The sequence below is a fragment of the Phaethon aethereus genome (assembly GCF_964289735.1).
Source record: "Phaethon aethereus genome assembly, chromosome: 2".
Taxonomy (NCBI): Eukaryota; Metazoa; Chordata; class Aves; order Phaethontiformes; family Phaethontidae; genus Phaethon; species Phaethon aethereus.
This window is the reverse complement of record NC_138582.1, coordinates 53,110,443-53,137,102: the sequence shown is the minus strand read 5'-3', so window position 1 is coordinate 53,137,102 and position 26,660 is coordinate 53,110,443. Positions and strand designations below refer to the sequence as shown.

General features: G+C 41.4%; 1 protein-coding gene across 1 annotated transcript in view; it reads left to right on the top strand.

Moving 5' to 3' along the window:
- The window catches only part of LAMA3 (laminin subunit alpha 3), a gene marked incomplete at its 3' end in the record, with an annotated part of 127,710 nt that overhangs the window by 30,209 nt on the left and 70,841 nt on the right, over positions 1-26,660 (top strand). The window contains exons 8-22 of the mRNA XM_081996608.1: positions 967-1,085; positions 8,960-9,050; positions 10,075-10,206; positions 12,018-12,080; positions 13,412-13,453; positions 13,585-13,722; positions 14,528-14,662; positions 17,918-18,052; positions 19,438-19,575; positions 20,136-20,182; positions 21,062-21,161; positions 22,300-22,352; positions 22,744-22,849; positions 24,441-24,540; positions 25,005-25,161. Coding sequence (XP_081852734.1) covers positions 967-1,085; positions 8,960-9,050; positions 10,075-10,206; positions 12,018-12,080; positions 13,412-13,453; positions 13,585-13,722; positions 14,528-14,662; positions 17,918-18,052; positions 19,438-19,575; positions 20,136-20,182; positions 21,062-21,161; positions 22,300-22,352; positions 22,744-22,849; positions 24,441-24,540; positions 25,005-25,161 — 1,556 coding nt within the window. The remainder of the gene's footprint in view (positions 1-966; positions 1,086-8,959; positions 9,051-10,074; positions 10,207-12,017; positions 12,081-13,411; positions 13,454-13,584; positions 13,723-14,527; positions 14,663-17,917; positions 18,053-19,437; positions 19,576-20,135; positions 20,183-21,061; positions 21,162-22,299; positions 22,353-22,743; positions 22,850-24,440; positions 24,541-25,004; positions 25,162-26,660) is intronic.

Below are 26,660 nucleotides of genomic sequence, written 5' to 3'. Positions count from 1 at the left end.
CTCACAGGCATTTCTCAATCTCTTCTAAGCACTGCAATATTAACATCTGTTAGAAGGAGTTAAAAATACAGGAGAACATGTATATAGAGATGAATTCAGAGCCACTATGATTCCAGCTGTTACTTTTTTGGCTTAACAGAAGGGAGAAGGAAAGGAAGGGAAAGGGAAAGGGAGAGAGAAAGGGAAAGGGAAAAGGAGAGGGAAAGGAGCTAACCACAATAAAATTTATCACAGCTGAGACTGTAAACAACCATAAACTGGGGAAATTAGTTATCTCAGTTACCTAATGCTATCCTTTTCTAGGTAATAATAATTTATTATTATTATTGTTGTTGTTAATATTGTTCTTCATACCATACTTCTTCAAACCATACTTCTTTTTGAATTCACAATTCTCAGGAAGTAGAATGAACTCATACTTAAAACGTATCCATTCAGAAGACAGCAGCTGGGTAATTGTATAGCTAAGTTTGTTGGTATATCTGTACCTATGGCTGAGCATGAGAGTTCCTTGGTGTAGGTCTTTTTATTTAAATGTGTATATCTTGTCTATAATTGTTTATTTTAAATAAAGATTTAGTATATACAGCTTCATCCCAGCTGTATTTTTAGACATGGAAAAATAGAATAAACATTTGAACATGTTTTTGATAATTTTTAAAACTGCTGAGACTATTCTTCTGGAGCTTCCTAGTTCTGCATTTAAGCATAAATATATCGTTTTGAGATGGTGCAACTGTTGCCACCCCTGACAAACCTAGCAGCATGTTTTCCTCCTATCTAGATGGTCTTGCCATGTTTCTAGTATGAAAATGCAGTTGTTGATAGATAAATATGTGTATCTGAGCATATTCCAACATACCTGAGTGTATGTATACATAAAAAACTAAGCTTCTTTTCCACCTCTGCTACACTATTGAATTCCAGCATTATAATGAAAGCTGACTTGTAATATTACTTTTTCAGCCTGCAATTGCCATGGACATGCTACTGATTGCTACTATGATGCTGATGTTGATCAGCGTGGAGAAAGCTTAAACATCCATGGGCATTATGAGGGTGGAGGAGTCTGCATTAACTGCCAGGTAAGAAGGTGGTTTTGGTCAGTTTAAGTAAATGACATTTGAAGAAAGGCTACTGGAGTGTGACTGTGCCCACACCAATAGTTTGGAGGCTGACCAGTCTAGATAGCTCCATTTCTCTGGTGTTGTTACTTGTACTCAAAACAGAGAAAAAGGTGTCTGAAAATAATTTACATTGTACTACATTGCTTATTGATACATAAAAGACACATATAAATTATATTTACGCTCAGTTCTGTGTGATTCAAATAAAGCCACATAATGCAACAATTAAATCGATTACAAAGAATCCCTTTCCTGTTATTGCGAACTCTGCCATTTCCCTGCTTAACAGAAGGAAGTAAAATTAACCAAATAAAATTCCATCTCAGGCTAGCTGGTTCCTTACTGAAGCAAAACAGAGGGCTTCTTCATAAGCAGGAGTAAAGGAGGGCATAGGCTGTACCAAGAAGGAAGCTTATAGGTATTGAAAAAGCACAGAATTTTAGAAGGGACCTCTGGAAGTCATCTAGACTAGTGGTCCACTGAAACCAAGGCTAGATGCAAAGTTAAATCAGGTTGCAGCAAGAAATGTCCAGTTGAGTTCTGAACATTTCCAAGGATGGTGATTACACAGTCACTGGGTAATCTTTTACAGCATTTAATCACTCTCATAGTAAAGAGGTTTTTGTTACTGTTCAGTAGGAATTTCTGCAATTGCAACCTGTGACAGTTGGCTTTTGTCCTTTTGCTGTGCACATCTGAGAAGAGTTGGCTCTGTCTTCTGTGTAAACCCCTCTTAGGCAGCGTAAAACTGCCATTAGACACCTCTACCCACCTTGAACATCTCTTCTCCAAGCCAGCCAAAGCCATTCCCTCAGTTTCTCCTTACATGCAATGTGCTCCAGTCCCATAACTGTCTTAGAGGCTTGGTTGGATTGAATCAATAAATGTAAACTTGGAGTGAGAGACTTTACACTGTACTTGTCATTAATGAATAATATGTTCTTGGAAAGAGACAGAATGTCTCTTATCCTCATTAACTTTTGTTCTACTCTGGCTAATTACTATCAGGAAAGATCAAACAAGGCTCTCGATCTAATCTTGGACTTATCTCTGCTTTGAGTGGGATTGAACCACCTGACCTCCTGGGCTCCCTTACAACCTAAATTATTAATTGATTCAGTGATCTCAGAGTTAAATACAGCCAGACTTATTTGGAAGTCTGTCGTCTTTTTGTTGTCAGGTCATCTGAAGTATGATGACAAGCAGCTGACCAGAACATAATTCAGAGGGAATATTATCATCAAGCCTATGTTCTTATGAAACCTATGCATCATGATTTATGTATTACCATTTAAAAGATACAGATGTATGTAAGCAACAGAAAAAGGAAATATCCAGTAAAATTTGTAGAGTATGTTTTCCGTCTTATTGCCACAATATAATAAGATATTGTCCAAAAGGCAATCAGAAGAGGGTAGAGTTATTTTTTCTAGCATGAGCAGAAGAAATGTTCTTTGTCTTCCAGTTGACATTTCTGTGCAGAACGTTGTCCGTGCAGTCTGGTAAGATTTATCATGTTGGTCCTTCCTGTCAGCTCTTTGTTCATGAAAGAACATTCATATTGCTTCCACAATAGAAAAGAGCAAAATTAATCTAAATCTGAATCCTGGTTATATGACTGATATTAATTGTTTGTAACCTAATTGTGTGGAAGTTATGCTGGATTAAATGAGTTTACCATAAATCTAATTATAGCTTATTTTTTCATGGATAAAGGACATGTATTTTAGTTTACTTTTGCTGCTTGTGTCAGGGAAAAAAAGTGTTAGGAATGGATGACTGAAAGAAGAAGTGATAAAACTGAAATGTTGCATACAAAGATAGATTCGGTTTCTTTAGAGCCTGATAACAAGGGAGCTCTGGAAATCATGTAGTCCAGCCCCCTACTCACAGCAGGTCTAATTAGATCACATTGCTCAGGGACTTGTTCAGACAAGCCTTGAACACTTCCAAGGATGGAGATGCCATAACCACTCATGACAACCTGTTTCAGTATTTGACCACCTTTCATAATTTTTTTTTCCCTAATATCTAATTAGAATTTTCCATGTTGCAATCTGTGTCTGTTGCCTTTCATCCTATTGCTGTGCACCTCTTGTAAGAGTCTGGCTCCATCCCCTCTGTATCCTCTGATCAGGTAGCTGTAGGTGGCAACTGTATTCTCTTAATGCTGAAGACACCCAGCTGTCTCAGCCTCTTCTTGGATGTCATGTGCTTCAGTTCCTCACTATCTTGGTGGCTCTGCCCACCCCTAGTCCACAGCACCTTACCACATCTTACCACAGAGAGCAATGAGGTTGATTTGGCATACTTTATTTGGCATACTTTATTCAATTTATGTTGAACATGCCCAATCACCTTCCTGTCCTTCATGCGTTTAGAAACGGCTTCTGAAATGATTGGTTCACTGGATCTCCTTCCCCACTGAGCAATGGGCCCATATTCATCTTTGCTTTTCTTTGGCTGCTGATGTACTCCTAGAAACCTTTCTTTTTGCACTTCACCTCCCTTGGTAGTTTTAACTCCAGATAAGCTTTGACTTTCCTAACTCCACTCCTACATGTGGGCAATGTCTTTGTATTGCCACCAAGTAACCTATCCCTGCTTCCACCTTCCGAGTACTTCCTTTTTGAGTTTGAGATGAATCAGGGGCTCTGTATTATCCATGCTGGCCTTCTGCCGTACTTGCTTGACTTTCTGCACAATAGAAAGAAATGATCTTGTTCTAAGGAAGCTGTCCATGAGAATCAGCTAGCTCTCCTGGTCCCCTTTCCCCTCCAGGACAGTTTCATACAGGATGTTGACTGTGTGAAAGATACCTGAACAAGCCAAAAGCTGCTTTTCTGAAGCCCAGGACTGTAATTCTGCTATTTGTCTTGCTTACTTGTCTCAGGATCTTAAAATCCACAGTCTCAGGGACCCTGAAGCCAAGGCTGCCCTCAAGCTTCACATATTCATAGAATCATAGAATCTTCGTGTTGGAATGGACCTTTAAATATCATCTAGTGCAACCCCCTTGCAGTGAGCAGGGACATCTTCAACTAAATCAGGTTGCTCAGAGCCCCGACCAACCTGACCTCGAAGGTTTCCAGGAATGGGGCATCTACCACCTCTCTGGGCAACCTGTGCCAAGGTTTCACCACCCTCATGGTGAAAAATTTCTTCCCCATATCTAGTCCAAATCTACCCTCTTTTAGTTTAAAACCATTGCCCCTTGTCCTATCACAACAGGCCCTGCTAAAAAGTCTGTCCCCATCTTTCTTAGAAGGCCCCTTTAAGTACTGGAAGGCCGTAAGAAGGTCTCCCCAGAGCCTTCTCTTCTCCAGGCTGAACAACCCCAACTCTCTCAGCCTTTCTTCATAAGAGAGGTGTTCCATCCCTCTGATCATTTTTGTGGCCCTCCTCTGGACCCTCTCCAACAGGTCCATGTCTTTCCTATGCTGAGGGCTCCAAAGCTGGACACAGGACTCCAGCTGGGGTCTCACCAGAGGGGAGTAGAGGGGCAGAATCCCCTCCCTTGACCTTCTGGCCACGCTGCTTTGGATGCAGCCCAGGATACAATTGGCCTTCTGGGCTACGAGTGCACGTTGCCGGCTCATGTCCAGCTTTTCATCCACCGGTAGCCCCAAGTCCTTCTTGGCAGGGCTGCTCTCAATCCCTTCATCCCCCAGCCTGCACTGATACCCGGTGGGGGTTGCCCCGATCCAGGTGCAGGACCCTGCACTTGGCCTTGTTGAACCTCATGAGGTTCACATGGGCCCATTCCTTGAGCTTGTCCAGGTCCCTCTGGATGCCATCTTGTCCCTTAGACGTGTCAACCGGACCACTCAGCTTGGTGTCATCTTCAAACTTGCTGAGGGTGCACTCAATCCCACTGTCTATGTCATTGATGAAGATATGAAACAGTACTGGTCCCAATATGGACCCCTGAGGGACACCACTCGTCACCGATCTCCATCTGGACATTGAGCCATTGACCACTACCCTCTGGGTGTGACCGTCCAACCAATTCCTCATCCACCAAACAGTCCACCCATCAAATCCATACCTCTCCAATTTAGAGAGAAGGATGTTGTGGGGGACCGTGTCAAAGGCCTTACAGAAGTCCAAATAGACGACATCCATAGCTTTTCCCTTGTCCACCGATGTGGTCACACCATCACAGAAGGCCACGAGGTTGGTCAGGCAGGACTTGCCCTTGGTGAAGCCATGCGGACTGTCTCAAATCACCTCCCTGTCCTCCATGTGCCTTAGCATAGCTTCTGGGAGGATCAGTTCCATGATCTTCCCAGTTCCATGATCTTCCCAGGCACATAGGTGAGCTGACAGGTCGGTAGTTCCCAGGGTCCTCCTTTCTACCTTTATTAAAAATGGGTGCAATGTTTCCCTTTTGCCAGTCACCAGGGACTTCACCTGACTGCCAGGACTTTTCAAATATCATGAAGAGTGGCTTGGCAACTACATCAGCCAGTTCTGTCAGGACTCTGGGATACATCTCATCAGGTCCCATAGACTTGTGCATGTTCAGGTTCCTCAGGTAGTTACGAACCTGATCTTCTCTTACAGTGGGAGGGACTTTGCTCCTCCAGTCCCCGTCTTGCAGTCCATCCCCTTGAGAGGTATGGAAAGAGACACTGCCAGTGAAGGCTGAGGCAAAGAAGTCATTCAGTACCTCAGCCTTCTCCTCATCCATTGTTGCCAGTTTGCCACTCTTGCTCACCAAGGGGAGTACGCTTTCTTTGACCTTTTCTGGCTGACATACCAGTAGAGGCCCTTATTATTCTTTGAATACCTTGACAAGATCAGCTCCAACCACGCCTTGGCCCTCCTGACCCCATCCCTACACAACCAGTCAACATGCCTGTACTCATCCCAGGATACCTGTCCCTGCTTCCACTGGCTGTGCATTTCCTTTTTGCCCTTTAGTTTGACCAGCAAGTCTCCACTCAGCCATGCTGGTCTCTTGCTTTCCTTTCCCAACTTCTTACACCTGGGGATGGAGAGCTCTTGCACTCTGTCGAAAGCACCCTTGCTCTGCCAGCAAGCTTCCAGCTCTGTTCTGCTCCCTTGTCCCTGAGGGCAGTTTCCCAGGGTGTCCTATTGACTAACTCCCTGAAGAGATGGAATTTTGCTTTCCTAAAATTCAGGATCCTGACTTTACTCTTCGCCTGCCCCATATCCCTCAGGACTGTGAACTCCACCAGTGCATGATCACTGCAGCTCAGGCTGCCTCCAATTAGCTCACATGCATTGGTGACCAACCGGTCCAGTATGGCATCCCCTCTGGTAGGGCTGTCTATTGCCTGGCATAGGAAGTTATCCTCCATGAACTCCAGGAGTGTCCTGGATTGCCTACATCTCACCGTGCTACTTTTCCAGCAGATGTCAGGGTGGTTGAAGTCCTCCAACAGGACAAGAGCCTGTGAGCACGATGCCTCCTGTAGCGGGAGTGAGAAGGCTTTGTCGGTAGGCTCCCCTGGGTTGGTTGGCCTGTAATAGACACCAACCACAAGGTTCCTTTTATTGCCTTGGTCCCTGATTCTTACCCATAAGCTTTCGACCTGCTCATGGCTGTTTGTCAGAGACAGCTCTTCACACTCTATCCATTTCTTGACACAAAGGGCAACACCTCTGCCCTTCCTTCCTCGTCTGTCCCTTCTGAACAGCCTGTAGCCATTGACAGCCACATTCCAGTTGTGGGATTCATCCCACCAAGTTTCAGTAATGGCAACCAGCTCATAGCTTTCCGGCAGCATGGTGGCTTCCAGCTCCTCCTGTTTGTTGCCCATGCTGTGTGCATTTGTGTAGAGGCACTTCAGCCATGTCACCACTGTTGGCCATGTCACCCTCTTAGAGGAACCTCCTTTAGTTCCTCTGAGGTCTTTCTCTGGTGTAACAGGCTGAGTGCTCTTGCTAGCACCCTGTCCCTCTAACCTTGGTGTGTCATCCCATAGCTTGTTGTAGGTGAGCCTGATATTATCCCCCTCCCCCTTCAAGCCTAGTTTAAAGCCCTGCCAATGAGCTCCACTAGCTTGTGAGCAAAGACCCTCTTCCCCCTTTGAGGAAGGCTAATCCCATCTGATGCCAGCAAGCCAGCTACCATGTAGGCTGATCCATTATCAAAAAACCCAAAACTGTGGTGGCGGCACCAGTCATGGAGCCATGCATTAATAGGCTGGGCCTGTCTGCTTCTTCCTATCACTGCTTGCAACTGGAAGGAGGGAGGAAAAAATTCTTCCTTGTTAGTGGGTGTCAGTTTGACCAGAGCATCTCCCCTGACTAGTTCATAGACCTCTACACCCAGAAATTGTCTTTGATACGTTCAGAATAACTTCTGGATTGCTCGCACCCAGCTGCATTGCCCTTCCGGCAGATATTGAGGTGATTAAAGTCACCCACGAGTACCAAAGCTTTCTCAGGCTCCCTAGAGAAGGCTTCATTTGCTGTCTTGTTCAGGTGGTCTGTAACACACCTACTGCAATATCAGCTGTGCTGGTCTGTCCTCTGATCCTTACCCATGAGCTCTGCTCAGGTTCATCACCTGCCCCAAGCCCCAGGGAGAGGTCCAAGCATTCTCTGCGGTCCCAGACCTGGACAATGGCATCCACCTCCTGGAGGATGGCTCCTCTGTTTGGCCTGTGGCCTCTGATGTGCCACAAGAGTTAGCACCAGTAGTCTCCAAAGAATGTGCCCTACCATGTGTTGAGACCAGCACTGCACAATCTCCAAGTAGCTCTGCACAGTCATGAGTGGAGATGCTGGGCCCCTCTGTGCTCCCGCTGTCTGCTGTGCAATGTGAGCTTCACCCTCCCTGATCTAGCATCAGCCTTTCCCAGCGGTAGCTCAGATCTGATGATGGTAGAGGAGGCTCCTGGTAGAGCTGGAAACAACTGAAAAACAATGCACAAAATGAGAGCACCAACCAGGAGCAGCAGCCCCAACAACATCTTGGGTGCCCTGCTCATGAGCTGCCCCATTGGTCCCTCCATTAAATGCTGGGTCCCTGCTTAGCCCTGAATTGCAACACTCCCTAAGGAGGAACTAAACAGGGAGTGGGAGCTGGGGAAACCGCTTTGGTTGCTCCAGGGCAAAGCTTCGCCCTTCAGTTCCCTGCTCACGAGCCTACGAGCTCGCCAGGATACCTTGTGACCAAGATTTGCTGAACCGGTGAATGCCATCGCTGCTGCATGCTCCTGCCACCCCCACCACAGGGGAGAGCTTTACTGCACGAGTTGATACACGCTCAGGACTCTGTTTGCAGGGGAGTTACATATTTTTGCTGTAGTCCAAGTTACTTATGATAGTTTTTCTGTGTGCCTAAAACACAGGTTTTTCAGACACATATGCTTTTCTACTGGAAGTTCTGTTTTGCGCTGACTGACCAGGTTTTGGTTTATTTTGATGTTGCTTGTCTTAGACATAGTGTATTCAAAAAATAATATGAGGGAAAAAGTAATGATGCAGTTGCCTGAATGATGTATACGTTATGATAAAAGCAGCATAAAAAGGGATAAATATCATGTGATAGGGAAAAGAGATTTTTTTTCCCCTAGATTTAATTTTTTTCTTAAAATAGCTCTTTTTTGTAATGCTTTAAAGATAAAATTCAGCTGCTTTATGTGAGAATACCATGATTCATACATATGTAGAGGACAGGTGGTTAAAGAACAGCAAATGATGAATGCTGTCTTTACTGCAGTCATATTCCATTTTCTTCCTGTGCTGATCCTTTTTAGCTGTATATAGAAACAGCGTAAAGGATGTTACTGTTTCTTAATTCTTCCAAGTTCACCTCTTTATCTCATATTCTCCTTTTGTTTTATTTTGCGCAGCATAACACAGCTGGTATTAACTGTGAGAAGTGTGCAAAAGGTTACTATCGTCCCTACGGTGTTCCAGCAAGAGCTCCTGACGGCTGTATACGTGAGTCCTTCTCTATTAAGTATCTTCTCATGGTGGTGGCTTGGGTTTTTTTTGGCTATAATCAAGGCATGTGATGCATCTTTTGGGGAGGAAGAATGAAAGAGTGGCCAAAAGTTGTTGAAGAACAACTGCAAATTACTTTCTGTGTTGCTTTAGACCTTTTCTTCTCAACTTATGTGTCATATGAGCCTAAAGCTTCAGACCAGCACTAGGACAATAGGAGGAAGCAAGCCAGAAAAGGCTGCTGAGGAGATAGGATCACATAAGCCTGGGGTGTTGCTACACACCCCACAGTGAGCCAGTATGACCTCTAAGACGCCACTCTTACATGCTACCTGTGTGACCTTGCTTCTCTTACCTTAAATGTACATCAGAGAGCTATCCTTTGGCTCTTAGTCACTTGAAAATTTTAGTCTATAGCTCAAAAGGTCACGAGGGTGACTGCTCCTATTTTATGCAGTGCTGAACCTAATGGCAAATAAATAATGCAATAAGAAAATTACTAATATAACATTTAAAAAAGAAGAACTGAGTATAGGTAAGAGGGAAGGGTTGAATGACAAACAGGCTGAAGGAGCCTTGTGACAGGTAGGAGGAAGGTATGGTTTGGGTGTTGAAATGAATGGGAAGTCAACAGAGCCATGGTGTGCTGCCATAGTGTTGCACGTGATGTGTAAGGGAAGGTGGATGGAGCATGGTGCTTAGCCTGGACCATGGAGAGAGATGAGCAGATGCCACAGAAAAGATAGTTGCTGCAGTGCTGTGGCGTAATAACATGCATTTTTCTGAATTAAAAAAACAAACTAAACACTCTAAGAAAGTAAGTTTTACTTCTAAGGGATATCACAAAGATTAATTGGTGATATAAAGTACTTGCAAAATATGTAACTCCATGCAAATGTTAATTCTTTAAGTAATGAGGCATTCACAACCTCAGATTTACTATTATAATGGTATTGTGTGCTGCTGTAAAAGGCAGATTAATTCTTTTCCAAAGAGTGCCTAATTGCTGATACTTACTTAGCCTGCAGTTGTAACTCGGAGCATGCAGAAGGCTGTGAGGAAGGGTCTGGCCGCTGCTTCTGTAAGCAGAATTTCCAGGGAGAAGACTGTGAACGCTGTGCTGATGGATTCTATGGTTATCCATTTTGTGTCCGTAAGTATACAAATAAAAATGCCTCTTTTCCAGTGTTTTAAATGTGCTTTAAAGAATTAACAGTTTTCATTACACTTGACTCGGTTAAAACATCTGGCATTTCAGCTTCACATGGTTACGCGTTCTGATAATCAGTTGTCATAATACTGAAGAGAATCTGGTTTATTTTGCAAAATTATAGTTACTTGAAAAATCAAATAGATTGTGCTGCATTCTCACAATTCTGAGTTCATTTAAGACATCTTTGTCAAGGCTACAGCCTCTCTCTCAGTAAGTCATGAACTCCAGTCCTAAAGCCCTGGACAAATTGTTTAAGCATGTCTCAGGGTCTTCAGGTATAAAGACCACTTTGACTGGGAAGTGGAACATGGCTGTAATGAGAGAGAGGGGAGAAAATGGTTGTTCTCCCTGACACCTTTTAGGACTTGGAACTTGAATTCCTGATAAACAAAGCTCATGGACTTCTGGAGAGTTCCAAAATAAATAAAAATAATTTTAAAATAACACCTGCACACTGTTGGAAAGGCTCTCCTGGTAGCGCATGAGGCTCTCAAGCCACACTCTTATTTTTGCTGGACTGTGGGTAGGTGCAGATATGTGGTTGAAGGAAGGGTTCCAGTTTGTTTCAGATTTTGTAGGAAGTGGCTGAAGGAAAGGTGTTTGTAAATCCAAAGAAAACAAGCATATTAGAAAAAACAGTGCAACAGAGAACTGCTGAGCACTTCCATGTGTTGAAAATGGTAATAGAATGCTATCTAATGCTATTGATTAATTGAAAATTAGATTTTTACTTTAAAATAAGGAGATTAAAATTGTGTTGGGAATTCAGAAAATTAATTCATGCTTTCCCCATGAATAAATTATGTATAAAATAACTGAGAAGAAAATGTTAGCATCAAGATGTGTTTGCTGCAAAAAAGCTTGTGACTCCATGATCAGATTCTAAAAATGCACTGGTGGGGTGTTTTATGCCCTCAGGACAAGCATGTTTCTGAGAGTTGATAAAACTGGTGTTGTCCTGGGGCAGGATTTGAGGTCTGACTAAAAGAGAGGTACCATGATAAAAATGGAAGAAGAGGGAAATCCGTACAAGGAAAAAACAATGTAAAAATTTGAATGTTGTTTGTATTCAATGGCTGTGATAGAATAAATCCTCTCTGTACATTGCATTCCAGATTATCACATCTCATGTATCCTTTTGTTTGCAATCCAACAATTTTAATTAAGTTCAGCTCAGGTAGACCTTGACCTAAGTCCCACTGATATTTGTAGCTCATCAACTTTGGATCCCTTCTTAATGGAGGAATGTTTGTTGAGTTGTCTTTCCCATTCCTAATCTGGAGGATACTTAAATCAAAAAGCTCCCAAGATGTATTGTACATGAATTCTGGCAGTTCAGCTAGTGAGTGATAATGCCAAATAGAAGGAGGTGGACCTTCATCTGGAAGCAGAAAATGTGAAATAAATATGGAGCTCCCTAGATAGCTCTCATAACACTGTCTAGCATAAGAAAACTTCCTGTACAAAAGGGTAGGGAGCAGGGAAGCAGCCTGGTAGCATTTCCAAATGGTGTCTGGCCTTTCATACTGTTCTTTTGGGAAGAGATGTTTGTACCTGAATTGGAGGTCAAAAGTAAAATGTTTCTTATCCTGATCCTAACTGAAAGAAAACTAAGCTGAAGTTGGTTACTAGAGTCATGTGAATATCATGCCATCTATATTGTCAGGAGATGACTTCATTGTTTGTCATGGTTTTTAATGAAATAAATGTGCCTGTTTCAAATACACCTCATCGTTTCTTTTGTTTTAAAGATATTCCTGTATATCCTTTTACTTCTCCAAATCCAAGAGATGCTGTGGCTGGTGACATAATAGGCAAGTTCTTGGTGATTTTTTTTTTCCTCATTTCACTGTTTTGCTACTTTTCACATTTTTCATACTGCTGTTTTTCACTGTTTCAGTGGTGCCTGCTCTTTCATGGAGATTTATGTAGTAACTTTGCCACTGTTGGTATTTATCTTTCACAGAGCCTTTGTTCTTGCCAGAAGTTCATCATATTGTCATGTTCATATTAAACAGTTTAGTGGGCTAGTTTCAGGAAGAGTTATGGATCAGAATAAGTTTGACCAGCCCCCGGCAAACATCTGCAGAAGAGGCTGACCACCTTGTTTGGTGCTCTTATGAACAGATCCATCAAGGCTTTCTGACACGTACAACTTGTCAGCTGCTTTGCAGTGTAAATCTCTTTCTTAAAGGCTAACTGGCCTCTGCTTCTGGACTGTCCTTTTGCACCTGGCAAACTGTACATTGCCCTTGGCAGTGAAGAACTTTGATTTCTGAGCACGCTACATATTTCTTATTTAGCTCAATGCAAAGCTGACTGAAATCCATACAATGATTCCCTCAGTAGGCTTATATTTTTTAATATAGTGCAGAATGCAGACATCATCATAGCTAGTGCTTAATCATATACATACTTGTAATGCTTTTCAGGATTAATAATTTTAAAAAATCCTTGAAACCTTTTTCATACCTTACTATCAACATTCTTCCCCTTTATTTCTATTAGCTTTAAAAGAGCTGGAGTTTACGTTGGCGAATGAAAAAATGTTTTCTTCTGTGAATGTAGCAGACACATACATATAAGCAGACAGCACAAATTTATTTATGTATTTACAAGTCCCAGTTGTTTTCTTGAAAGTGTCTGCGGTTGCCATCACAACTCATGAAGCCTCAGTCTCCTGTACCACTTATCTCCTTTGTACAGCATCCAAAATAATTGCCCTGGTAGACCTCTGGGTATCCTCTGTCACATATCCCCTTCTCTCACTTATTTTTAAAAGGAAGAAGGAAAAAAACTCCAAAGAAAAATGAATAAATATAAACAGGAGAAAACAGATCTTGAGCTACTTACACTGTCAACAAATAGCATCTGAGTGTGAAGGCTTAGGAAAGGCAGCTACCTCTAAGTGGAAGCTTCTATGTCTATAGAAGTTGTAAATTTGTGGTGGCAGATTAAACTTGATTACAGATTATTATTTTATTAAATGAGATTTGCATGTAAGGGTGATACAAATAGTTTTGTTGATTCAAGAGTAATGATTACTAAGCACTGATCTGTTTTTCTCTGCAAAAATACGAGGAGTTGTGTGATTTTATGCATTAACTTTGTTCCTTTCTTTCTTTTCCTTTCCTGTTGTAACTAGAAAGTGGCTGCAAACCAGGGTATTTTGGCCGCCAGTGTCTGCGTAAGTGCCATGGTTTCTTTGATGTTTGGAGCCTGCACTCCCGTATAAATGCCAGCCTTCAGCTTCCAAGTGAAATAGGAACTGTAAGGTCGTAACACCACAAATGTTTTCTTTACAAATGTGCTCTTCAGCGTGCCAGTGCCACGGTGCAGGAGCGTTGGGCAGTGACTGCGATGGAAATACTGGGCAGTGCAGATGTCGAACTGGATTTTGGGGTTTTTCCTGTGATACCTGTGCAGCTGGTTATTTTCATTACCCCTTCTGCCAGGGTAAGCCAAACGTCCCCTTTTGGCAAGTGTATCCAAAATACAGACCTAAGTTTTATATTGAGGGATGAAGTTCTTTTGCCACATGTTCATAAGGGGCCCTCCCAAAACTCAGAAGTCAAAGAAGAAAAATGTGATGAGGGGAGATTTCTATCTCGAAATGCCCCTATTTCCTTGATTGCTGCCTACTGTGTGATGCAGCTGTCAGACTCCAGTTTGGGGTTGGATTTAGTAACACTGATGAAATTTAAAATACCTTTGGGAACATTTCTGTTACTTATCCTTGGGTTTGTTTTTTTTTTTTAAATTGTGTTTAATTTGAGTTTGCCCTTTCTAATCAGTGCTAGAAAACTGACTCGTTTTTAAACCTTATTAACCGTTTCTGTACTGTCTTTTTAGGCATTTTATTAATGCCTCCCACCTGAAATTGTAAATCAGAGCCATAAATTGTTTCATTTTAGTCTTAGAAAAGGATGGAACTACTTTTAATAGTTGGCATACCACTTGGCATCGATAAATCAGCCTCTGAGTAGGGACAGGCTAAGTGTAGTGCAGGAACACTGATATTGAACCCAGTAGTTACTTTGAGCCAGATTATTTTGCTCTTTCATTAATGTCTCCCTCGATACTGACTTATTAGTGATGTGGGCAATCAATAAAAGCTCAAAATAAATCTGATGGGAAGATTTTGGTCCTGTTGAGCATCAAGGAGTTGCTTTTTCTTTTTTTTATATATTTTATTTAAAGAAAGGTGAAAGAAGAGAGCCTGTGCAGAGGCTGCCTCTGAGATGTCTTTTCTCATTTGCAGTGTGTGAATGCAATTTGGACGGTACCCAGCCCGAAGTCTGCGATTTTCTCGGGAGGTGTCTTTGTCGCTCCGGGGTAGCTGGACTTCAGTGTGAGAGCTGTCAGCCTGGCCACCACTCTTTCCCTGCCTGTCCAGGTAAGGCTGCCAGTCGCATGTACAGCCTCGAACAGGCCCCCAAACAGGCAGACTGGAGTGCTTTTCAGGTACCATTTTTGTAGTGGCCGAAGCAATGTTCACAGCAGTAAATGGGCAAGGGACTCTTGTTCTCCACAGTGAAATCCTCACACATTCTCATTCTCCAAGCCCTAATTCCAGGCATGTTCTCATAGTAGGGAAGAATTATACAGTCTGTTTTCTCACAGGCTTTTTTTTTTGCATGATCAGTCAGTTTGATATAACCTCAGTCAGCACAGCTGTCTTACTAATAACCAAAGGAGTTGAAAGCTGTCTTCACATGGAGACTTACAGCAACAGAGCATGCTAAGGAATTGGCATAGCAGAGCTGTGAAGCACTAATCTACTTTTGCACGAGGTATTTGTTCGGTACCTTGTAAAAAGTGTGTTCTGTAAATCTGAAAAATAGAAGCTCCCATTTTGCCCTTCACGGTGATTTCTCACTCATTTTAAGATCATCCGACAAGCACCAAGCCAACCTCTGTCCATGTAATCACAGAATCACAGAGTCATTAAGGTTGGAAAAGAACTTTAAGATCATCAAGTCCAACCACCAACCCAACACCACCATGCCCCCTAAACCATATGCTGAAGTACCATGTCTACATGTTTTTTGAACATCTCCAATGATGGTGACTCCACCACCTCCCTGGGCAGCCTGTTCCAATGTTTGACCACCCTCTCAGTAAAGAAATTTTTCCTAATATCCAATCTAAACCTCCCCTGGTGCAACTTGAGGCCATTTCCTCTTGTCCTATCGCTAGTTACTTGGGAGAAGAGACCAACACCCACCTCGTCACAACCCCCTTTCAGGTAGTTGTAGAGAGTGATAAGGTCTCCCCTCAGCCTCTTCTTCTCCAGAGTGAAGAACCCCCGTTCCCTCAGCCACTCCTCATGAGACTTGTTCTCCAGACCCCTCACCAGCTTCATTGCCCTTCTCTGGACACGCTCCAGCAGCTTCATGTCCTTCCTGTAGTGAGGGGCCCAAAACTGAACACAGGATTCGAGGTGCAGCCTCACCAGTGCTGAGTACAGGGGCAGGATCACTTCCCTCCTCCTGCTGGCCACACTATTTCTGATGCAGGCCAGGATGCTGTTGGGCCTCTTGGCCGCCTGGTCACACTGCCGGCTCATACTATGAACCATTAAAGATCTCCATGGGGTTTCACCAGCCTACCTGCTACCAAGGACTAGTCTGATTTTTACAAGAGAAGGAAATCAATGAAGTCTAACCTGGAATATCATGATGGTCTGGTGTGTGTATGGGGAATCCATGAAGTCCTGTCTGGCCCCTAGGTTTTGTCTGCCTTTGCAGTGAGTGAGAGGCAGGCCCTTAATCCTCAGTGAATTTTACTCTGAGAAAGAACATAGGATATTGCTGAGTTCCGGTATGTACTTTCCTGTACAGCTTAACAAGATTTATGTGGAACTTATATGATTTGCTTCCTTCCCTCTCATATTTTTGGTTGTTGACTATGGCAGTCTTCTTCCTTTTGGGCTTATGTACTTGTTTATCTCCTATGAATGGACAGCATAATTCTTTATGCCCTTGCAAAGATATATTATGTTGTGTTACCAAACACAATGGGTGGAATAAAGAAATACCACATGACTGTGTCTTTATGGTCTGGAGTAGATTAAAGTTTTCTAATGAAAAACATAAAATCAGGGTTCTGTGATGGTACATGCTGTTCGGTGGTTTTAAAAAAACAACACCACTCTTTTTTTTTCCTTAGAACTGAATCAGGTAGCAATCTTAAAGCAAATCAAAGCCGTATTGTATACATCTGAACCTTTAACACCAAAAGCTGAAAAGAGACATAAAAGCTTAAAAGAGCATGCAAAAACAAGTTGTAAAAGACAGATAAAAATAGTTGAAAACACAGTCAGCGGGATGACTCAAAACTGCTGCAGTTTACAGCTTGTTCTGTTAAAATAAGCTGCCATGGGTTTAAATTTAAACTAATAAGGCATGCTGCAAACTGTGGTGGAAAGTGAGCAGCCCAGCCTGCTGCTTCTCTTTAAGGCTGTCATCTTCAGAAGGGAGGCAGATCAGTAACTTTCTGGCTGCTGCAGCTAAAGCTGACCTCTTTGGTTTTGCCTTGTTGAACTCAAGGGAAGCTTTATTTAATAGGAGTGATATCAAAATAAAGGCTTTAAACAAATCAGTGTTATTAAAATGGGAGAGAATGCAATATAATGTTCATCTGGGAGTCAACTCTAGTGTAGGTGATGTTTTTGGAAGCGTCTGTATTTGTATTTCTCTTACACTTAACTTCCTAGCAAGCCCTGCGTCTTTCCAGGCATCTTTGAAGTAAACACAGCAATGTCAGATGTCCTTGGCTGTAGCAGAAAGAGGAACCAAAAGGGGGAACGAGGAACGTGAACACTGAACAGAAGACAATGTTTGTCTTCTATTTTTGCCAGTCAGCCATTTCTGTCAGTCATAAAAGCTGAGTGATTCACTGCAACGCTTCGGCTTGTATGTGAGGCAGCTGGGATTCCCAGACGGGCTCCCTTTCATGTACCAATAAAGTGTGAGCCTGTGTAACTTCCAGCATCATTTCAATAAAATGGCACATCTTATCTGTGATGGAGCCGTTAGCCTAAAATAGTGATAGCTCCACGAGAAGCACCCATCCAGCTAGTCGTTATAGTCTGACAACGTGCCTTGTGTATTAGATGCAGATTCCTGCAATTCACTGCTTGCCAGCTTGTAAAATTGAGATGTCAGCAGTTTTTACTTTGTGCATCATTTATTTGTGCATCATGAACCTGTGCGTGTGCATCATTAAGTGCTTGACTAGTAAGCTTCTTGTTAGCCATTAGACCAAGCCTAGCTTTGTGGATGCTGTTTCTCAGAGGTTATTTTTTAAAGATGTTAAGTACTTCTCTCATGTGATGTTCTTTCCATTTTAGGATGGATTTTTGTCCCTTACACATGTATTTTGCAAGGTGTCAAACTAAATCTCTAAACTGTACATTATAGAATTGCAGCAATAACCTGATTATCGATGGTTGAGGAGGCAATTACATTATAACCATCTATTTCAGGGTATTTATTTTTGGTGGTAAATTATGGTTTGTCTGGATTCCTCATGGTTACTTTACATTCAAAGGTGACCTTTTTTTGTTTTTCAAACTCAGGTTTAAATAACTTCTGGTTTAGACCTGTATCTGTTAGGATAGTTTTGTGGGTTTTTTTCCTCTGTGCAGAATGTAACTGTGATGCTGTTGGCTCAGTGGAGAATACATGTGGTCCTCGAGGTCAGTGTCTGTGCCATAGTAACTACGCTGGACTTAGATGTGACCAGTGCGCTACAGGTTATTACAGCTATCCCAGCTGCTTGCGTGAGTAAAAGACTTTCTTCCCTTTACTGGAGTTACCCGTGTAACGATGACAGTTTTGTTCCATCCAAAAGTGGTAACAAAACCACTGAAGATCCAGCCAGTGGCCATGCTTCCTGGCAGGCACGCACACTGGTAGCCCTACCTGGCACATCCCTGCTGTTCCTGTGCTAGTTGGATTAACGCGAGCATGGCAGCGTTTGGCCTTGGCACAGTTGTATCTCTCTTTTAAATATGAAATCTAAAGCGTAGGCTGGGCAACGGGCATGGACCTTTATGAGTTCTGGCTCACTCGACTTACAGAACATAAGTTGTGTTTCGACTGGTTTGGGTTTCTGATACACTGTCCTGTAAACTTTTAAGTGCGTGCATTAGTGTGTGCTATTGACATCTGCCAACATTGCACCATAAATCCTAGTCTAGAAGGGCTTGGCTCTGCAAATCTTCCATCGTATCAACAATTTTTCCTGCTCGTGTGGATCAGTTGATCAGGCCCAGAATGTGTGTATAGGTCTTTCACATGAAGCAGAGGGAAACCTGCAGGCTCTGTTGTTAAAACCAGCAAACTGCGTGATCATTGTGAACGAGACTGCTCTTTCCTAGAAATCAAGAGATTGTTAGTGCTAAAGAAGGAATGTATCCTCAGAATTCTGCTATTACTAATCATCAGAACAGTTCTCTCTCTTTAGGAGACTGGCTACTGCTTAACTAAAATAATTGTCATTAGCTGTTTCACCCTCAGACTCTATCTAAGCAAAGATTAGTCCCTGGGGCTGTAGCAGCATTGTTCTTTTTTGTGGCATTATTCTTATTTTCCCCGTGTGTGTAAATCATTGCACAATGAGACCTTATGTAGGAATCTGAAACAATAAGACTGTTGCCTGCTGTATTTCAAAGCTTGCTTCTGGCCTCCTCTGCCCTCAGATCTGAAGGTGTGATGGGCATATGATTTTATATTCTACATTTCACCATCATATTTTTAAGTGCACGTCTAATTACAGAATTTTCCCTGTGCTTTCTGTAATCATAAGATGATCAAGAAAGCAGAAAGCCAAAACCAAGCCTGCTCTTAGGATGGGACAAAGAAGTTGAGGAAGAGAGATTTATTACTGCTCCAGATAATCCTATCTGTTTCTGTCAAGAACAGAGGAAGAAAACAATGTCAAGATCATACACGTCACCTCAAACTCATGGGTTCCAAACAGGGGTGAAGACCCTGTGAGTTATATTTAAGAAATAGCCTTGTGAGCTATTTATTGCAAAGAAAAATGAAGAACAGTCTACACAAATAGTATTCAAAACCTCTACAGTACTAAAGTTTTGGAAAGTTATTACTTGGTACCTACAGGTGAACCTTTCCACCACTGTCTGTGTTTTTTGTTACGTAGCTTGTCAGTGCTCTCCCAACGGTTCCCAGCACGGCACATGTGAGTCCGTGTCGGGGCAGTGCGAGTGTCAAACGGGCGTCACGGGACGACGGTGCGACAGATGCCTTTCTGCAGCCAACAGTTTCCCCTACTGCGAAGGTAATGCTTCTGAGAGAAAAATCCTCCGTTCTGATTTGGATCACCCCCGTTTTTATTGCAGGGTTGTCCAGGGCAGTCTGCTGCGTGCAAATTTTTATAGAAGCCCCCTGAAGCGTGGCGGGGGAGGGGCACACCAGGAGCACATAATAGATGAGCTTATTTGTCATTCTGTGTGTTATTTCATGAAGTGAACTATAAGATTAAAACCTTTTTTAGATGATGGCACAGGAACTGGAAGAAAATGTCTCTCAGTTCTGTAGGTTAGTGTTATATTTTTCCAAGTGACTACTTTGCATACCAAACCAGATAGTCTAAACCAGGCAAAATACACATTTGAAAAATCATTATGAAAGGCTTCTGCTGGTCTTGAAGTTTAAAGTATTTGAGTCCCTCCAAGGTAACCCTATTAAAAAGCCAATTAGCCAAGCTACCTCCAAGGTAGCCCTATTAAAAAGCCCTTTCACGCTCACACCTGCTTTCATCGTACTTCTGCGGTACTACATTCCACAGCTCTGTTTTCAAAAGATCTTTCAATGTGTTTGTTTTTTAATTTCATAAAGGTGTCAACAGTGAATGTGACCCTTCAGGTAGCATTGGTTCTCATTCCGTAAGTATTCTACCACTGCAGCTAACAGTATGTGTTAATAATGCACGTGCCTTTGCTGAACACATTCACTTCATTGCTCAAGTCCTGAAGCCTGCTCTTAGACTGTAAAAGAATTGCATGAGCTTATTTGCAGAGTAAGTGTGGAAATAAAATCAGTGTTTTGTTCTTTCATCAGTGCAATTAGCTATTGAGGCTGGGGGTTTTATATCTTTTATATATAGTTTATGCATACTGTTTATGTCTTCTTGGTACGCTAGAACACTAATATATACATGGGGATATGCATATAAACCTATGCATGTGCCAAAGACCTTCTGGTTCTGGGTTGCAACAAGCCATTTCAGCATCAAATTATTCTTGAAAAAAATATTATCTCTTTGTAACTGTTACTATTTCACTATTATTGTTATTAATACAGTGATGGTTATTATTATTAGAATATTACCAGATATCATAGTCATTGCTAAATGTGTAGCAAAGAAGACCTAGAAGGTAAGTCTGACCAATGGGAGAAGTATCTATGTAGGCTCACGTATACAGCTATGTGTGTCTTCCACCAATAAAGGAAGGAGTAAATATGAAAATTAATTATTATTTTAAAGGAAATTTGTCTTTTAAACTTTTTGCAAAACATCTAATACTTTAGAGCAGTTCTAATAAGGATATAAAAGAATTGGAAAGTACACCTGTTGGGACATTTAGAATAAATTACATATGGAAAAAATACCCAGGGTAGAACAATCCTGTGCTGATAGTATGAGACAGAAAAGTTAGTAAACTGCCTGAGCTGTTAATAATATTAGTTTTTTCTTAATATTAAAGAACAGTATGTTTTTTTATTGAACAGATGAACGCATGTTAACTCCTTTCTGTCATTAGGGTTATTGTCAATGTCTTCAGCATGTTGAAGGTCCTACCTGTAGTAAATGCAAACCATTGTACTGGAACCTGGCCAAAGAAAACTCTGAGGGATGTACAGGTACAGCTTCATGACATATTTCTTTGGTTTATGGAATGTGTTAAATTCTTTTGAAAGTCATCTTTATTCGCTGTCACCATCTTTGGTGCTCAGTGACCTTCACAACTGTAGTTAACAGCATGTTTTTCATGCTACTTAATTGTAACACTGAATTACTTATGATACCAGCAGTTACTTTTAAAATTAATTTCATGAGTGTTTGCTAGTGTTGGACCAAGGTGTGCTCTGAGTTGCAATGATATGTACTTCATGCAGCCCTATGGCAGTTTTACTGGAGTGAGAAAGGATTTCTGCCCCTAACACTGAAACCAGAATTTGGCTCATTGTTTTGAGGAAAAGGTGCTTTTTCACTTATTGTCATCTCCTAGCTTGTAGAGGAGTGAAAAACTTTCATGTGGCCTCAGGGTGTGATGAATCTGTTATGGCTTATGTCTATATAATACCAAAATGTTTGCAGTTTTCAATGTTTGCTAACAGCAAGTGCATGTTTTAACTACTCCCTTTCCAGCAGGTTGCACCACAACAGCCAGCTAGATAGGATGAGTAGCCTTAGAGCCAATACCAATATCATTACATCTTTGACTCTAAATCTCTAAATACTATATGGTCTAAACATCTCCTCAAAGATTAATTAGTGCACCTTTCATGTAATTCATCTTCTCTGCCTTCAGTCACAGAGTCAATACTGGGTTTCACCAAACCTCTAGGTCAGCATAGCTCCTTCTGGCAATGTTTGCATTATTTATATTTCATGTGGAGAGCTGAACTGGTCCCAAAGTAGCACTGCAGAATAGAAGATGCCAGTCAGGCTGGAAGACACTGTTTTGCATCAATTATCTGAATGTTTTGAAGAAAGAAAACAATTGAAAATCCAAACTCAAGACTGTTTGTGTTAAATACGAGTTAGAACACTTTAAAACACACCAGTAAATTGCATGTACACAGAATTCCTCATTCTTTCTCCTTTGCTTTTCTTCCTCACCTTGTGCCAGTAGCCATCTGCTATTCTGAACCTTCCAGAGTAAAATCCACCTTGTAGCACTATGACTTAAAATTGTAGATTCAGGGTGGTGGATTTTTTTCCTGCAAAGTATCTTGAAAAGAGGAAATGCAGATTGTCTTTTTTTCATCTGTGCAGCATGCCAGTGTGATGTGAGTGGAACACTAAGTGGAGTTGGAGAATGTCAGCAGGTAAAGTGAAATTAAAAGAAAGACATTAATTAAACTGATTTTTGTAAAGATAAATTGTTGTAACATCTGGTAAGGTAGAGATCTTAATACTGATTATTGCTTTTGCACATAAAGTGGCTGGTTTTATACAGCAAATAAGCAGTTTTGTACTGAAGTTTTATATATCCTAGGGATGTATAAAAGTTCTGAAAATTTTTCATCATCTTGAGTTTATATATTTCCTATTCTGTTCATTGAATATGATAAATGACAGGATTTATGTCCATATGGTATTTTTTGTTGAGATTAGAATGGTTTTCCTCTTTAGAATTGGAGGGAATTCAAAGTAATGAAAGATTAAAGTTCTGAAAAAGGTCCTGAAACATTTTTGATGAAATTGTTTTCTTCACAGAAAAATGGGCATTGTTACTGCAAATCTAACGTTTGTGGAGATGCCTGTGACACCTGTGAAGGTGGTTACCACGCTCTCGAAAACAAGAATTATTTCGGCTGTCGAGGTAAAATGAATAAAGGACATCTCTAGTAGCACATTTTCACATAGCACAAAAGTCTTAAGAATTCCCTAGGTTGCATTTTGAAAACGTGGATGTATTTGTTGAATCACTCATGTGCACAGCATTTTGCACCACTGTTTGTAATTGCCTGTAACCTGAGTAACTCCTCCTTTGCCTTCCAAAGGGAGAAGGAGCAAGGCAGATGTTACCACTGTAGTTCCCAGCCATATTGTGGCTCGCCCACTTGAGGAAAGGTGTTCCTCTTTGAGTTCCTTGTTCTTCACCTTGCCTTCCCCAGTGCCTCGCTCACCACCACCTGTCTGATGCTTCTCTGTCAAAGCCTGCGGTCAGATCGCACCAGGCGCTGCTGAAGCTGTTTTCTTATCAAAGAAGATAACCAAAAGTCACACCTCTTACTCCTCCTTTCTGGTTGTGGGGCCAGGGATGGTTGATTTTCCTGGGTTCCACTTAGTAGTTCTCTACTGCTGCAATAAAAATTTAGAATGTTACAGCAGATATTAGCTTGAATTTTTTTGCAGGTGTGTTCCTGTATTGGTCTAGCCCAGGCTTAGTGTATTTTGAAGCAGAGCCAGATGTAGCTGTGATGTGGAGAAAGTGGTCCTTCTCTTGAAGGACACTCGCTCTGCCGTGTGTTTTGAGTGATGTAGGGCTACTTCAACAGTTCCATTCCCTCCTTGTCATCATTTAGTGTGTGCAGAGTTAAAAATAATGGCTACTGTATCAAAGACTTCATGCCTACTGTGCAAAGCAAGGACGTGATGAAAGGGATCTGGTTTCAGAAAGGTGTCAAATACTTTAATTATCCTTGATTTCAGTGAGATTACAGGTGCTTAACATATTTTAGAAAACAGGATGCATTTACACTGCGATGTAAATACCTGTTTAGGAACTTTCAACCTTTCAATTCAACTTGATATTTTTAGCCTAGACATACTTGATCCTTAGTATGATATATTATACTTCATTACTAGAGGTGTCCTTTAGTTTGTGCCACAAGTCCTGTCTCCTGTAGAAAGTCATTCAATATTGTTGTCCAGTATTGGTTAAAAATATGCATATGCTATTATATGAACACATATGCTCTTGTGTGCAATTTTTGTAAGATAAATAAAATATTGGGGTACCAGACTCTGAAAAATGAACATCTTACAATTTTTGGAAGTTAAGTTTTGTTTTGGTTTTGTGGTTTTTTTTAAACTATTATTCATCATGATACTACTGTAGAAATTCTGACTTAAACCTTTGAATGGCTGTTCTGCAAAACTGTAGTCCTGCATTTAGTAATGTGGCATGGCTTATTACTTGTGTTTTTTTTTTAAAAGTGCCTTTTGTCACATTCTGTGGAGAAATAAAGAGAACCACCACAAACACGGGAAGCCAGAAATAAATGCAGCTTATGCATGTGTGTTAACATGTGTTTGAAAGAGTCTGAAGGGAGGGGAATCTGAAGGGCTCCGGAAGGAGGGAAGGAGTCGATAAGGGTGTTTAATTAGCGGAAGTGAGGTGTGTTTTCTGATAACTTTTATCACCGGTTTTCTGATAGGATATTTGGCTTCTGCTCTTCACCTGACAGGCTGCCGGTGTGATGTCGGAGGATCCCTCAGCCCGGCGTGTGCCGAGCCCTTGGGTGACTGCCAGTGCAGGGCGCACGTCGTGGGGACGGCTTGTCGGGAGTGAGTCTGGCTGCAGCTCCTGATAGCTCATGCTTCAGCAGAGTTCTTTTGAAACTGCCCATGAGTCCCTTGCTATTCTTTTACAGGAGATTCTGGATTTGTTGATGAATAAGCTGGTAAATTGTATTAGTTAGTGATAGTAATTTTGCTGGGCAGTTTTCTTCTGTTACTTTAATCAGGTTTCTTAACTTGTTTCCTTAAATAACCAATACCTGTTTTGCAATAGTATTGCATATCTGTATATCTATCAAGAGTTACATAGGACAACATACAGCTGTAAAAGCTTCTGGAAAGAGAATTCTCATTACATCCATCTTATCAGCTGTCTTGAATTTATTAGCTGCTCTCAGGACTCCTCAGTCATCAGTAGGTCACCTCCCTTCCACTGCTTTATGCTCTTAGATGTAGCCCATACAGTGACTGGTAATTTCCTTGGTTTGTTTTTTTCTTTATCTTCTTGAAAGGCCTGAAAAAAACTATTTTTTCCCTGATCTGCACCACATGAAGTTTGAGATTGAAGACGGTACTACTGTCAAGGGAAGGGAAATTCGGTTTGGCTATGATCCTCAGGAATTTCCTGGCTTCAGTTGGAGAGGATATGCCCGGATGTCCTCTATACAAGTAAGCTGGTATTTTGCTCAAGGCTTTTGTGTGAAAACATAGGTGTATGGTATGTATGTCTCTATAGTACTGCAATGTGTGTGCAAAGTCATGGAGAAACCAGAAGAAAGGACAGGATCACCCTAATCCTAATTTTGGCACTCTGTTACTGTCTGGATTAGTGAGTGTTGGTATTAGTAGAAGTTGGTCATTGCTAGTGCAAATACGTGTTCTTCAAAGATGTTCTTTGAGTTTGTTTTTTTTGTTTTACACTTGCAAATTATGTTGGGCAAGGAAGATCTTGGAATGATACCAGATATCAATGAATGATACCTTCACATTACAGCAAACAGGAAAATGTGTGATTCAGTAAAACAAGCTGGGAGCAGGAGTGCATTGGCAACACTTATTTTAGTCTCATGATAGTCTACAAATAAACTAAAAAGCAGAGAGAATAAGTAAATCACAGGAAGAAAGTCACCACAATTTAATTGTGTGAGAAGGGACCTATCTGACTTTGGACTGAATTGCTGAGCAAGTGAACCAGGATTTTACAACAGTAGATTTGAGCAATAAATGGGATTTGCTCACTCTTCTTAAAAGTAGTACTCTGTTATCTGTAGTACTCTGGTGCTGATTAGATTTTTCTAGTCCCCAGGTATAGCTGTGTCTAGCCTCCCTAAGTTGTCCAAGGACTAGTGGATCATTGTAGATGGAAACATAAGCAGATAATCATAGCACAAGCATAATGCTTTCCTTTCTATTCTTCATTTTTCACTCCTTCCTTTTTGTTCTTTTGTGGTTTTTTTTAACCCAGAGCTCATGTTTGTTGGATCTTCAGAATTATTCCACATTCACAAATGACGGCAACTGTCCAGCAGCTGTGGTTTCTTAACTTCTGCTTTCTAACTCAGCTGCTTTTTGCATTTCATATCCAGTGGTGTTTTGAAAAGAGGTAGTGAAAGGCTTTAGTTTCTCATATTGCTGAAATTGTGCATTATTTTGCTTACCTGGATACAGCTTTTCACTCATGTAAGTAGTTGCCAGCTCCAGGCCCTCCTTAGTTAGATCCTTGTGTAATTGAGATAGTCTCATGTTCTTCATTTCAAGGAACTTTCCCAAATTTGACATAGTGATTCTGTGTGTTGCAGGACCCTGAAATAATCCTCCTGATATTTCTTTTTTTGAAAACAAATAGCGTTGCCATATCTACCACACAAAAGGCTAGTGTAACAACTTTTTGTGAAAATAAACTATTTCAATAAAATTAAGATTTTTTTATGGTGAAATAAATAAGCTGTGAAATAAATAAGCAGTGGAAGTGGTGACTGGTATCTTGTCATGCTTCTGACATGGGTGTCTCATTACAGATTGAGGAGCTGACAGTTGGGCTCAGATTTTAAAGCACTGGCCAGAGTTACCCAAGTTTGTGACAGAGCTCAAAGCATAATTTCTCCCCACTCCCTGCCTTTGCTTGAAGCCAGGGACTTACATCTCTTCCTCTCTCATTCCTCACGTGT